General features: G+C 37.9%; 2 protein-coding genes across 4 annotated transcripts in view; one reads left to right on the top strand and one right to left on the bottom strand.

The window, feature by feature from the left end:
- Positions 1–1,782, bottom strand: part of LOC149246962 (DNA replication complex GINS protein PSF2-like) — a 50,846-nt gene extending 49,064 nt beyond the window's left edge. Inside the window, exon 1 of the mRNA XM_089442960.1 lies at positions 1,632–1,782. Coding sequence (XP_089299086.1) covers positions 1,632–1,782 — 151 coding nt within the window. The remainder of the gene's footprint in view (positions 1–1,631) is intronic.
- The window catches only part of PSF2, a 116,514-nt gene that overhangs the window by 74,841 nt on the left and 26,177 nt on the right, over positions 1–15,496 (top strand). For 2 of the 3 annotated variants that reach the window (XM_089455804.1, XM_089455803.1), the window contains exons 2-4: positions 13,667–13,753; positions 13,878–13,952; positions 14,129–14,243. In XM_089455804.1, coding sequence (XP_089311930.1) covers positions 13,706–13,753; positions 13,878–13,952; positions 14,129–14,243 — 238 coding nt within the window. In that variant the 5' untranslated portion in view covers positions 13,667–13,705. Of the gene's footprint in view, positions 1–13,666; positions 13,754–13,865; positions 13,953–14,128; positions 14,244–15,496 lie in introns of all 3 variants that reach the window. The other variant, XM_089455805.1, reaches the window with a different exon arrangement.

Genomic DNA, 15,496 nt, shown 5'->3' with positions numbered 1-15,496 from the left:
GACTTCATGGCCAAGTGCCATGGTAAAAGGGACTAGCATGATGGGAATCCACATCCTGATTGTATAAATGTGAGGAGGGAGCAATCATGGATGCATGAGCTACCAACTTGGCCTTTGTTTTTCTACCCCTCTTGTGCGCCTTTTACTTTTGCTTGATTTTTCTTTGTATTACTGCTCGTAGCTCAAAGGCTTAGAGCTTTCTTTGTATGATGTATAATAGTTGTATTACCCCTTAATGATGAGGCAACTCATTGCCCATCAGGGTTGGGACATGCAATGGTTCCTTTTATGATGTAATAGGAGCAACATGTGCTTAGGAACCGGGTGATGGCCATAATGAGTGAGGTAGATCTCATGCTAGGCTTTTGCCCATGTGCTAATGTGTATGTCCCAACCATCTTTTGCATTTTGATATTCTTTTGTTTTATTTTGTGGCCATAATATGCTTTTTCCCTTTTCTTTTAGCTGCATCAACCTCCCAGGGCAAAGTTTTGGGCACTGTTACCACTCAAACTAGCAGGGGTCCTAGGAGGGGATCCTATGGAGCAATTACTAGGTCGAAGGTGATGATGGAGCGATAGCCCATTGTCACCTCGGTTAAGGCTCCCTTCTCTTTATGGGTTTTCACCGATGGGAGGAGACTCGATGTATGAGGAATCATGATGATGAATATATCAATGGAAGGATGAAAGGTGATTCCCAAGGCCTATTCACAAGAGAGACTCAATTGTATGGCTTTCTTGCTTGGGAAGCAAGGTGGTAGGCTCTCTAGGAAGGGCTAAAAGGATTCTTGAGGCTAGGGTTTGGGAATGTATCTTGAAGAGATGTTCTCTAAGCCTAGAAATCCTTATGGAGACTTGGTCTTTATGTGATCTTTGCGGAATTGGAGTTATAAAGTTGCGAGACCACACAAGACCAAGTGGGCCCAAAATTAGGTCAAGCAAGTGGAATTGGTCACTTAAGGAGGGGCTTGACCTAATTGTGGAAGAGAAGAGGATCAATGAACAAATCTTCTTGGAATAGAATGTAATAATCCAAATGAGGTCACTAGCAAAGGGAAACTTAGGGCAAGAAATAGTCCTTGAGTTGGGGCTTGCATCATCATCATGACCAGCATTGTCCCTAAGGCCTAACTGGACAAGCTCTTCTTTAACCAAGAGCGTTATGTTGGGAGGCTTTATGTATGATACCGTGTGAAAATTTCATCTATCACAACAACTAGAAATTATTTTTCTAATTGTTAATTTATTTAACAATTTATTTGTTGTCTTCTATGACAATACCAAATAATTCACACCGTGATTTTCACAAATAAATACAGGGGAAGAAAAATAGCGTTGGAATTTGAGAAAATATAGCACAGACACATAAAAATATGACACCATTATTTTTGGACAAATGTCCATGGAAAACCCAACTTGGGAAAATCGGTGCAACACCTGAGGGCTTTTATTATTATGTAGCAATGAAATTCTGAGTACAATTTGGATGCACAAACTGGAAATCCACTATAGGAGAAACTAGCCACAAAAATTAGTGAGACAAATTTTGTCTCACCCGACACTAATCCAGCTCTAAAACTGACTCTCAATGGGCTCCATGAAACCCCTGCGTCAACCTCTGTGTCAAACTTGTGCAGGCACTAGAACGCTCTGCCTGGAATTGCAACTGATTAAGCTGTCTGCCCAATCCAGCCTCTGAGAATGACTCGCTGGCACCTTTTTGAAATCTTCCTGGCCCCTCTGTCTGGTCAAATTGAACTCTGTCTTTGCGCAACCTCATTGAGGAAACTCTGCCCTTCTGTAGTCGACTCTCCGGATTTGGAAAAACTTTCCTCCGGACTCATTGTCCTTGCCCCTCACTATCTCTGCTTCGATCTCTGGCTCTCCGACAACTGCTTTTGCTCTCTGGAAATCGATCTGCCAAGTAAATCGAACTGCTCAAGTTTCTCAAGTGTGTTCTCCATCACCACGTCGATCCCTTCTTATATTTTCCTGTTGGGACTCCAACGACCAAGATTAAATCTTAATTGATGGCTCAAATAAGTTTTGGATCGGTCCGTGTGAGTTTCTATAGAGTTCTCACCTTGACTTAATTAATTTTGATTAATTAACAATATTCCTTAAGTTTAGACTTGAAATATTTAAAAATTGGTTAATAATCTAATTAAGTCATTTCTAGGTGGAATTTCCAGAAACAATTTTTGGGTTTTGGAGATCTCATGTATTCTAGCCTCTCCACCAAATTTTGTGGCTAGAACACATTTGATGCTACATAAACTAACACTCCCTCTTAGCAAGGACTGTGTTCTCTCTAGTGCTGCACATTCTGCCACAACACCTTGTCTCTGTGTCATCCCCTGTCACACTGTTGATGTTTGGCCATACTGCCCACCAACTACTGCACAACTCTAATGCTGCATTTGTGCTGTTGCTGACACTGTTGTAATGCTACCAACCCTGCATCTGCACTGCAATTCCCTCTCATTTGTTGTTGCTGCTATTGCAACCACTGCAACTGAGAAGCATCCTAAATACTGAATCAACTGTGATCAGTATGATGCATCTGTCTCCCGAGTCTCTAACGGCTACTAGCATCTGCAATGTCACTAAAGAATCTGCGTTGCTGCCAACTCTACACTGAGCCACCTGCTCTGTTGTTAGCACTGCACTGTGCTCCTCAGCGTTAGACTGCTACTAGTCTGCAATTGTCAGTCTGGTACTGATTGCATCAATTGGCACTGATCCATCTTGCTACTAAATATTGTGGGCCCCTATAGCCAAGTAATGATCCATGAGGTGGAATCCCCAAGGATCCCGCCCAATCTTTGTAGCTCTGTGGGGCTACAACACCAAATCACGCCACCTCACTTTTGAAGGTATATCTGCGAACATAGCAAACTCTTCCTCTAGCCTAGAGGAAAGCTTGTCTGAGGCTGCTTGCTAGTCCTGCTTCTCCTGCTTGTCCTTCTTCCTGAGAGGACATTGGGTACTGTAGTGACCAAGCTCACCACATCGGAAGCACTTGACCTTTGACATGTCCTTCTTCTTCTTCTTTTACTCCCACTACCCCTGACTGGGACTCTTCGATGCAAGGACCACATTCTCCTCTTCCTTCTCACTCTTCACGACCTTGTTGCTACTACCGCTGATGGTGCTCTTTACCAAAGCTCGCCTTAATTCTTCCTACTGCAACCCACATTCTGTCCCAACTAGGCAAAGTGTCTTTGCCCAAAATGCTTTGAACAAACACTTGCCAGTCCTTTGAGACACTATTTAGTGCCAATCGTACAAGCTTTGTAGGTTGGGGCGCCTCCCCAACGATTGCTAGCTGATCTCTGACCTCCTGAATCTGAGTGAGGAAGGGATCTATGCCTTCACCCTTCTGCATCCTGATGGTTCTCAACTTCTCTTGGAGAAACATCTTCCGCTGCTCGAAAGAACTTTGATATAGCGTAGAGAGAGCTACCCGCATTTCTCTGGCAGTACTTTTGCCAAAAATATGCAAGACTATATGATCTCGGACTCCATCTAATATTATTCGCTTCGCCTTTGCCATTTCCTTCCTGCACTCCTTCAGTGGTCTGCATCCTGGGGAACTGCCACCACATTATCTATGTAGGCTTTCAGGCCGTATTCATCTAGAAGGAAGGACATCTTCGCCTTCTAGATGACATAGTTGGAGGCTCCCTCCAACCTATCCTTATCTCTAAGCCCAGTTGTGGCCATCTCAATTTTGTCGAAAACCTCTTTCCCTTTGCTTGGTTGCTGGTTCTGCTATACTCCCTTCTGGAGTGAGAGAATTTGCACTCAGCTACTGCCAATCTGCTGCTGGAAAAATCAGATTTCTTGGCTAGAAACCCTCTGAGAGAAATTTTCCCTCTGTTGTGTGTGCTTTTCTGTTCCACCTGATGCTGATTTTGCGACTGCAAACTGCTGCAAAACCTTATGTGTCCAACCAAGGAATCTACTCAGCTAAAATATGAGTTGCTTCTCCCTCTAACTGTTGGAATCACTATCTTGGGCAACTTGACTTTTTTGCACCCCTGCAACTAAATATCGAATTTCTTCCCCATCAATTCGCCCTGCCTATTAATGAAGTGCGCAACCTCTAGGAATTTTGGCCTGCCTATTAATGAAGTGCGCAACCTCTAGGAATTTTGGTCTACTGCTACCCCTGAGCAATGAAATTCTCTCCTCTGCTTTTGAGCTTCCCGGCTGATTACTCATGCTCTGATACCATGTGAAAATTTCATCTATCACAACAATTGGAAATTATTTTTCTAATTGTTAATTTATTTAACAATTTATTTGTTGTCTGCTACAACAAATACCAAATAATTCACATTGTAATTTTCACAAATGAATACTGTGAAAGAAAAATAACGTTGGAATCTGAGAAAATATAGCACACATAAAAATATGACACCGTTATTTTTTGACAAATGTCCTTGGAAAAACCCAACTTGGGAAATCTGGTGCAACAACTGAGGGTTTTTATTATTATGCAATAGTGAAAAGTTGAGTGCAATCTGGATGCACAAACTGGCTGTTCACTATAGGAGAAACTGGCCACAAAAATTAGTGAGACAAAATTTGTCTCACCCATCACTGATCCAACTCTGAAATTGGCTCTGAATGGGCTCTATGGAACCCTTGTGTCAGCCTCTGCGTCAAACTTGCCCAAGCATTAGAACACTCTGCATGGAACTGCAATTGATCAAGCTGTTTTCCCAATCCAGCCTCTGAGAATGACTCATTGGCACCTTCTAGAAATCTTCCCGGACTCCATCAACTAAATTGACCCTCTATCTAGCGAAATTGAAATTTGCTTCTGAAGCTTCTGCACTGCCTCTGCACAGCCTCACCAAGGAAACTCGACCCTCCTGTAGCTGACTCTCCTGATTTGGAAAAACTTTCCTCGGACTCTCTGTCCCTGCCCTTCACTGTCTCTGCTTCGATCTCTGACTCTCCAGCAACTGCTGCTACTCTCTGGAAATCGATCTACCAAGGAAATCGAACTGTTCAAGTGTGTTCTCCATCGCCACATCGATCCCTTCTTATATCTTCTGTTGGGACTCCAACGGCCAAGATTAAATCTGCATCGATGGCTCAAATCATTTCTGGATCGATCTGTGTGAGTTTCTAGAGAATTCTCACCTTGACTTAATTAATTATGATTAATTAACCATATTCCCTAAGTTTAGAGTTACGAAATATTTAAAAATTGGTTATTAATCTAATTAAGTCAGTTCTAGGTGGAATTTCCAGAAACGATTTATGGGCATAGTTTTCAAAACCGGCCGGTCTGAACTGGAAACCGGTCAAACCGACTGGTTCATTAACCTTGGCCATCAAACCAGTTGAAAAACTCGGTTTTTTGAGCGGTGCATCGGTTTTTTGGTCTGACTAGCCATAAACCAATCGGTTTATGAAGGAATTGACCGATTTTCCCTTAAACTAACCGGTTCCTTCATAAACCGATCGGTTTATTGCCAGGCCAGCTACGAACCCCACAGAATGCAGTTTTGTGAGTTTTGATGAGATTTTGAGGAAAATTTGGGGTTGTTTCTCTGCAAAAACAACCCCTCTAAGAAAAGTATGACCCCCCTCTCATTTGCCTCACATATATCAACCCTAGCAACACTAGCAATCAATGGTAATGTTAAATTCTTAAAGTAAAAGTGACATGTGAATCTTATCCAAAGTTTTCTTTACACATTCTTATGCTTTATTCGATCATCTAACTATCCACATGTTTCACAAAAAGTTTGTATTTTTGACCCATTGCAATCCTTCATCCCTTTTTACCAGTATGTTTCCACATTACATAGAATACATACTATTCCTGTCATGATGCTCTTCCCAAGGACATTTAGAATGATGGTCCTTCCCGGATCATGATGATCCATTTCAACAAGATGACAAACCTCTAACATAATTTTAGATAATATCTGGATGAACAATATGCAAAATGGTCTATCATTATATCCTAGATGATCTCTACAAAGCCACTTATGTAAACTTCAAAATATGCTACCATCATATTCTTCTTTCCTATGATGCTTATGCAAGACATATCATCTAGAAGGAAAACCAACATTCATGAAGAACCTAGAAGTCAGCAAACCTTCTTTTAGTAGTAAAGATCCTTCACTTCTTCATTCGTTGCCTTCTTCTCATGTTCTCCCACTGCTTCGGCTACATGAGCTTCACTCCTATCCTTTATCTTATTGTTCTGTTGGTTTGGACAATCCCTCTTGTAGTGTCCAAATTCATTGCACTTGGAGCATTGCGACTTGGACATATCTTTCTTCTTGGACTTGCCAAACTTTCCCTTCTTCATCTTCTTGACTTGGGCTAGAAAGGCTTGAGATTGCTCATCTGATCCAATGTCATCCTTGACCTTGATCCTCGATTCTTCTAGTATGCATTGTGCCCACAACTCATCAAAGGGAGTTAAATTATTCTTGGAGTAAATACTTGTTGCAAAGTTGCTCCATTCGGGTGGCAATGCATTTAGAACACATATGGTCACTTCTGAATCAATGATTGGTTCCCCAAGTCCTTGCAAATGGTCTCTTAGCTAAGAGACTCTCATGAGAAAGGATGCTATATCCTCATCCTTTGGTTTCTTCATTTTATATAGCTTGTTCTGCAAGGACATCTTTTGACCTATTGTACTTACATAGTACAAATTCACTAGCTTTTCATACATTGCCTTGGAAGTCTTTAGGTTTGCCACAAATGGAACAAGAGAATCCTTAATTGATTCAATTATGATCCTTTGTGCCCTCACTTCCCCTTTCTTGTAGTTTGTTAGTTCTTGTGTCCTTTCTTTGCTAGGTTCAGTAATTTGCCCAGTGACATATTCCATCACTTCTTGTTCTGTCAGTATCAAGTCAATCCTCTTCTTCCATGCTAGATAGTTTGATGCCCCAATGAGCTTGTTTCTCTCCTTGCAAAAAGAACTTACATGACTTGAAGATTCAACCATTATGAAATAGTATGATACTTACTTGAATATCAAGATTCCCCTTTTGATGATATCTCCAATGTTCTTGGTGTCTTCAAGATCCTTTAAGGAGACTTCCTTGAAACAACTTCCAAGATTGATGCCTTTCAAGTAGACTTCTTCTTATGAGATCAATGCCCTTCTTGAAATCTTCCTCTTAGAGCTTCCTTTGATGCAAGCTTGATGGAGACTTGATCTTCCTTGAATGTGGAAATCCTAGATCAATAGGTCTTCTTCTTCGGGCCTTCTTGAGAGTTTCCTTTTTCCTTCATCTTGACAATCAAATTCTTCTAGTGTCTTGCTAGTTGCCTTCCTTGTTCACCTTAGCTCTGATACCATGTTAGAAAATGATAAAGTGGCAGCTTATTAAACTTATTTTATTTAACCTTGATACTTGCTTGTGAATCTTAATCTTCTTTATGTTCTTTTAGTTATATCTTTTCATCAAACTATTGAAATATGTAACTAGGTCCAGTCTTCATAATGACATATGCAATCATGATTTTATGTATTTAATGTAAAAAGAAAAATAAATTTATTATTGTTGTTCTTGAGGCATGGGTTTCATGCTCAAGGGAAATTTATTTTTAGGTCAAGCACTCATTGAGTGCTTCTAGGGCTTTGTTATTTAGTCTACAAGTCAATTGAGTCATTGTCATGTATTGAAGACCCATTTGGGCATGTTACATATTGTAAAGAAAACTTTATTTGAGTCAAAATAGAGTCAAAAGACCCTCCAAGACCTCGTCATGATGCAAAGATCAAGTCGGCCTTCTCAAGTGGACAAGTTGGCCTAAAAGGAGCAATTTGACCTAGTGGGAGCATTATATATAAGGGAGACTTCGACCTCACTTAGGACACTCACTCATGTCTCACAAGTTCAATCAAGAAATAAAAGGAAGTGGAAAGAGGAGGACGAAGAGAAGGAAAGAAAAGCAAGATTGCTGGATTTGTTTTGGGCTATTACTCTCCACACATGCAAAGGGATTAGGACATCTATTGCAGCAGAAAAAGGCCGAGTTGCAGAAGTCAAGTTAGGGCATCAAGAAGGTCACTTTGCAAGTCGAGTTCTCTAGGAGAGAGAATCAACTCAAGCGAAGACGAAAGAAGGAAAAGTCTACCATTATTTTCCACATGTGCAAAGGCTAGGGTTTTTGCAGAAGAATCTACTAGGAGGTCGAAATTGCAGAAAAATCTGCAGGAGGACGAAGTTGCAAAAGAATCTACTGGGGGGTCGAACTTGCAGAAGAATTTGCTGGAGGTCGAAATTGCAGAAATTGTTGGAAGGAAAGCTCGTCAAGAAGGAAAGATTTGACTTCGTCTCAGAGGGTCTTGGTCAAGGGTCGTAGGTCTTGGAATTGGTCAATTGAATTTCTATAAGAAGAGAAGAATTCTGGTGGAGTTTCCTCTCAATTGGAGAGGTTTTGGCCTTGGCTCATCACCTATATCTTGTGTCCTCTTGTCTCATTGTTCTTTATCGTTTGGTAGCCGTTTGATGATAAGAACACAATAATAATCGAGTTGAAGAAGAATATAAGCAAGAGAAGTGAAAAGACATCACAAGCAATTATCAAAGTAAGAGAAATAAGCTAACTTAGTTGTTGTAGATTTCTCAACACAAACAATATCAAGAAACGACAACAACAAAGGAGGATACAGATATAGGCTCTCAACTAGGGCAAAACCCCTCCAAGGGGAAAACCCAAAAACTCTTCTCTTCTAAGAATCTACTTCAAATAAGATATAAAGACCCAATCCTTAGACCAAGTCCTTCTCCCAGTACCATGTCAGCCCTTCCTCAAGTACTTTCTTGAATCTGCACCAAATTGCGACACGCTGCAACTTCGACTTGCCAGCTACAACATTGCTACTCGATTTGCAACTTCGACCTTGCAATTTCAGCCTTGTAGCTCCTGAAGAAACCCTATCTTGGCCTCCTTCTAGGACCTTCCAAGAGCAAGATAGCTCTTCCTAAGGTCAACGAGGTATAAACAGATTTTCCTTCCTCCCAACCTATGTTACCAGAAACGAGAAACGGGAAACGAAACGAGAAACGAAAACGGTACGAGAAACCGAGTTTGGAGGTTTCGCACTCAAGAAACGAGGAGAGAGAAAATGAAAATAAAAATAAAAAATACAGCATTAGTTTTAATTTTCAATATAGTTTCAACTGAATTTCCAGCCCAAATTTTATTAAAAACCTAAATAATTTAAATAAGAAACTGATGCTTAGCAAATTGACTATTAAATATATACATTCTTATGCCTCCTAATCAATTAAGTGTATACATTTTTATGCATTTTGCGCCTTCAGCTAATTATTGTTTCCTTAAATTTTTTTTCAAATAATTAGATATATATATATATATATATATATATATATATATATATATAGATATATATATAAACAATAAATAGAATTTGCAATTAAATGTGAATTTCTTGAGCCACATATAGAATAGTGTTTAAACTATGAATTTTAACCATATATATGTTAAAGGAAAACAAATCAACTAAAAAAAAGGACAATAGTACAGAAATGATCAACTTTCTATATACTTGGCATAAGCCTCTAGATTATTGAATGAATACATGAGTGAAATCTACAATAAAGAGTGAAAATACAGGGCTGAGAATGACATGCAAAAGAGCGAACTACCACCGGTAAAAGATTTCTCATAAAATATATGCACCCGTTAGCTAAAATAACCGTAGAAAACGACGTTTCCATTTGGTTTCCGTTTCTTACACGTTTTTTACGGGGAACGGTGGCAACCGTCCCGTTTCTGGTAACATAGCTCCCAACTACAAGATGCTGCACTTCGTCCTATTGCAACTCGGTCTTGCAACTTCGACCTCTTCCTTCAACCCAAAAACCCTATATTTTTGCACGTGTGAGAGGGATATAGCCCAAAAACCAAGAAAATTCATGCTTCTTCCTTGCCCTTGACCTTTGCTCTTCGTTTCTAGCTTCCCAACTACAAATCAAACTCTTTCTTGAGATATTGAACTTGTGAGTGAGTGTGTCTCCAAATGAAGTCGAACTACTCTTTATATAACCTTTTCAAAGGGTCGAATCCGCTCCTTTAGGCCGACTTGAGGATCCCAGGGCTGACTTGTACTTTTGGAGATTCTAGGGCTGTCTAGACAAAGAAACAATCCTTTTTACAATTACAAATTGCCTGGAAGGGTCTTATAAACATGATGTTGACTCCTTTGACTCATGACAATAAATCCTAAGACCTAACAAACTCTAGAAGCACGAAGAACATGCTTTTACCTAAAAGACCATCAATAATGAGCATGAAAACCATGCTTTAATAATAATAATATTTCTTTTCTTTTTCTTGTTTGTTACATAGGATACATATTGAAATGAGTAAAGCAATTATGAAGTCTGAAACTAGTTACATTTCTCAACAAGTTGCTCATTGGTTCTTTGATACCATTTGAGTGTTGTGCCACTCATGGTACCTTTAAATGTGATCTATTGAGCTGAGGGGTTGTTTTTTTGGGTCTTCTCAATGGGTATTGAGGGTGAACATATGATTGTTTTCACTCCTTGTACTATTAAAAGTAGGAAAGTTGGATATATTAGGTCGATGCTTCTCTTGAGTTTTTTCTTTGCACTTTTTCTCTTCATAGAGTTATTTGACTCAATGGAGATTTGTTGAGTCTTTTGACTCGGTCGAGTCAAGTTTGAAACAAGAACTCGATTTAGACTTGCTTACTAGACTTGGGATTCACCAAGACTCTTGTTACTCGACTTTAATGATACTTGCAAGACTTGAAACTCATCGAACTAGTGACACTCACAAGAATCGAGACTTGTTGAAATAGTGATACTTGCAAGTCTTGGGATTTGTCGAGACTTGCTTAGACTTGGCTTAGATCCCCTAGACCTGGCTCAGACTTGTGAGTTTCACATCACTAAAATTATTTTGTTTTGTTTTGTTTTTTTTCTATTTGTTGAGTTTTCCAAGTCTTGAATAGAGTTTGTTGAGTTGTAGAGGTTTGTTGAGCCCTAGGCCTATTGATTCTTTTTGTTGAGTTTGAGTTTAGCAGCATTGCTTCACAATTCAAATCTCTATACAATTTTCTTTACAAGATTCAAATTTATTGGCTCTTTTTCTTTGGATTCTTCAAGAGTTTGGTGGATGCAGCCATCAAATCCTTAGGGGATTTGGTTTCTCCATTCGTGTGATCCTATTCTGACTTCGTTGCATGACAGATTTTAGTCTCTACTGTAAGAATCTCTTCAAATTTTCCCTTTATAATGTCTAGGGATGCCTATGATGCTTGCTCACTATGTTGGTTTTTTGTCTAGTCTTAGGTTTCTTGATCTTATTTCTTTGGTGCCATTGGACTTGCTTATCTTCGTGATATTTGGGGCTGCCCCCCAAAACCCCTTGTGGGAGTTCACCAGTGATATCATCTCTTGTCGAAAGATTATTCTAAGATTGCAAAATGCACCCCAATTGTTGGGTATAAAATGAACCCTAACCTAAAACCTTAGAAGTAATAAAAACTAATTTGATATTCCGAAGGGACATGGATTTCTGATAACTACCCAAGGAATTCAAGCTTTATGCAAGTTCTTAATGAGATTAAGTTAAAGTTGAACTAGATAGCTTAGCTCCCTACTTGCCTCCAATATTTGTATTATAGCATTGCATTAATTGAAGGAAAACAGAGCATCCCCCTAAAATCACAACAATGTCAAAATTGGAAATATTTGTACTCTAAATCAAGTTATGTAATACTTTGATGTTCATTGGGGATTTATGAAAGTGTAAAATTTGTTGGCAGTAAATTTGGTTTGCTTTGTCCAATGACCTCATCTCCAAATTATTACAATGTTTGTGAGGCAATGTTGCACAACTCCACCATTAGGTAGAGCCAATAAATCTCCTCTTTGTCTACTTTGGAAAAGAAAGTGAATATGCCCACTTCTTCCAGCTGTGGATAATTTGATGAATAGTAGGTCCTTAGAATGGTGATTATGATTATTTCACGATCTAGTGTTTTGAGTGAAGTTGTTGCTCAATAAATATGTGCAGGTCATGCTCTAACTTTCACCATGGGCAGACATTTGATAGGATAAAACTTTTAATATTCATTATAATGTTTGTAATGGTCATATTTAAGGTACATTAAATTAACTGCTTTTCTTTTTACATGATATGGTATTTAGCACATGCTTGATTCCATTTACTACTATAGTTTTTTTTCTCAAGCATGAATTGAATGAGGCAAGTTTATTCTTGGTTTAAAGATGATGTTTGCTATTTCATATGATGGCACTTGTCCAATTTTTTTTTCTAGACTGATTGTTGAATAATGACAAACAATTTGGGGTATTGATGATTATATTTCACATTCTGAAGAGTGTGTGCATGTGTCTATATATATATGTCATAACGTGAATTTAAAATTGATCAATGTTGATTTATACATTAGAGTTATTGATTTTTTATGTTATTAACTTATTGATGATTGGATTTCACGATATTGATTTACATTGAATTTATAAGTACTTGTATGATGCTTTCACATAACATTATATATCTCGAGGTCCTATCATTTCATGGAAATTGAATATAACTTTAAAAATATTTGTGGCAATCACTGTTTTATGTATTACTTGATAGTTAATATTATTTCCATAATTTTAACAAAGATATAATTTATATATCAGTTAAAAATTTCCCTTAACTATATTCTAATGGTTGTGATATTCACGTGGACTTCGATTTGCACTAAAAATGCTTTCCACTTTTTCTTTATGTAATATATATAAATAAATGCTCAACAAAATGAGGTGTACTTGAGCTAAGTTTACCTCATTCAAAATTTCGGATTAATTGAACTTTTCCAAAAGAAAATTTCCCATTACCATAGTACTTTTGAGGAGGGTGGCAGTAGCTTATTACTTGTCTTGAATTTCATGTTGTAGAATGAAAGCAGTCACATTTGAATGTGTACTATAATGTAGTGAAATTAAAGAAAAAATTATGTCCACCAACTACCAAAACAGGTTGACTGAAAGGGAGTGCAAAAGTTATCTCCCAAAAGTACTACAGAAAACTTAGTTAATTCTTTCTTACTTGAATACCTTTTGATGAAGATAAAGAGTTTTGTAAACAATGGTTTCATTCTTGTAATGATAATTGATAACTCTCTTCCTTTTATGTTTATTCCACTAAGTAAATATTACTGTTCGCTTAAATTGGCTCATATATTGTTGTGGAATGACCATTCATAACCGTCTTCTTTTTATGGTTGTTTCATTAAGTTAAGATTCTTAAAGTTTGAATGCTACTTCGATTTCAAAGCAATAATTGTATAAAGGCACAATACTAGCTCCAAGAAACCTAATGTATAAATTATGCATTGATGGTTAAGTTTGGTGATTTGGATTTTATGCAAATATAGAACATGTGACTTTTTTTCTATCACATATATTTACAATTATGTTTCTTAAGTAATAGCTTTAGGATGAGAAACCTTGCAATCATGAAATTTCTTCAACTATTTTTGGTTTTGTTTTCATTATAGTGGACTAAGGTCATTTTCTTTTATTATTTGCAGTGGAAGATATTATAATGGCTCATGTTTGTAATGCGTTTAATAATTATTTGTTGTAATTTAGGAATTTTGCCAGCGTGCATAAAGGTTAATCAATAAAGCAATGGCTGGTCAGTCTGATCCACAGTTATCTCTTTTCTCTTCAGCAGAGGTAAGTCCTTTACTTTCTATATAGAAATCTATCGTTTTGTTTTGTCTTGAAATATTTTAATTACTTGTAGTCTGTTAAATTTTAAAAATAATTTACAAAGGTTTTGATTTAGTTTTTATTGTAGGTTGAATTTTTGGCAGAGGACGAAATGACAGATATTATTCCAAACGTGCGAATGGATGCTTTAAACATGATTTGTGTATGGACCATCTCCATCTCTCCTTATTACTTGCGAATCAGTGTGCACATTTGTTCTTACCTTTCTACTTTGGATTTTTTATGCTTTATTTATTGCCTTCAGCTATTAGATGTTACTTACACAATTTGATTTTTGGCTCTAGCAGAGGCTCAAATATTTTAAAAACTTATGTGCAGGGAGATTTTGGTCCATTCCGCCCTCAAATCCCTGCGAAAGTACCACTATGGTTGGCAGTTGCATTGAAGAAACGTGGGAAATGTAGAATACAGCCACCAAATTGGATGACTGTTGGTAAGTATGGATGAGGTTGCTATAATGAGATTATGACGTTAAGGGTATTTTGCATTTTACATTTGGATCATTGCTTTCAAAATTTCTGCAAGTGGTCTTGCCATGGATTATACTTGTACCCCATTTCGACATGAGAGGACTAAAAGGGAAAAGGCTTAACTTAGTGTGGAAAGTTATTTACCAGTTTTAATTAACCAAGATATTCTTAACAAGGTGGATTGACATCACTATATGTCTGATAAAAATAGGGAAGGACGAGGCAAAATCCAATCCAGATGCCTTATGTACAACTTTAGTCTACTAGAGAACCTTTGGATCATCATAGCACACATGACGAGGGTTAGAAAAGGACACTACTCCTAGGATCGAGGAACAAAATTTGTTAGTCTCTTGGAGAGCAGGTACACGTTTTGGATGTTGACGATGACCCTGATTTCAAAGTAATTAACAATTTAACTCCGTAAAAATTTCAATTTAGTTGTTGCTAGTTGGTTAGATATGCCTTATTTTCTTAAATTAGATTCTCTGTTAAGATTACAATTATGTTTGGTCACATCTTGAGGTCAAAGCTTATCTGTAGACTGAGCAGAATTTGATGAGTGGCTAGAAAATTATGATAGCTAGTTCATAGGAAGGACCAAGCACATAGTTGGTGGCGGTCTTGTGTTTAACCCAATGTTTTTAAAACCAGAACCGGTGACCGGACCGGTCCACCTAATGAACCGGTTTACCGACCGGAACCGGTCTAACCGGGACTGGTTTGGTCTAAACTAACCGGTTTTTAAAAAAACATTAAATAATTAATTTTTAATGAAACAAAACTATTTTTAAGATGTAAAACCATGATTCCAAGCCAATAGAGACAAAATATGCAAAGTTTGCTCATTTATATACCATGTAAAGGTGAATATATCAAAATGGCACCGAGTGCAATACATATCATCGACAAAATAGCAAAATACATAAGAAATGAGGCTCTAAATGGCCTATAAAGTCCAAAAACAATGTTGCAAGCTATGAGGCCATTGGCCTACTGTCCTACTACAAGTCTACAGTGTACACATGATCAATCATCAAGTTCATCACCACTACTAGACACAGGATCATCATCAGGAGCTACATAGACATCATCTGGTTCAGAGTCTGAGGATGCCTCAGCCTGATTTGCAACCTCAGTATCAATGCCACCAATGACAATAGAAGTGGAAACGAAACCTTTCCTAGATTTGAAGTTTACCGTCTGTCTGGCAAGG

This window comes from Pinus tabuliformis, chromosome 7, assembly GCF_031772625.1.
Source record: "Pinus tabuliformis cultivar Carrire ecotype Pingquan chromosome 7, CPIR1, whole genome shotgun sequence".
NCBI classification, from domain to species: Eukaryota; Viridiplantae; Streptophyta; class Pinopsida; order Pinales; family Pinaceae; genus Pinus; species Pinus tabuliformis.
Note: the sequence above shows the minus strand (reverse complement) of the source record. Positions and strands in the feature narration are given on the sequence as shown.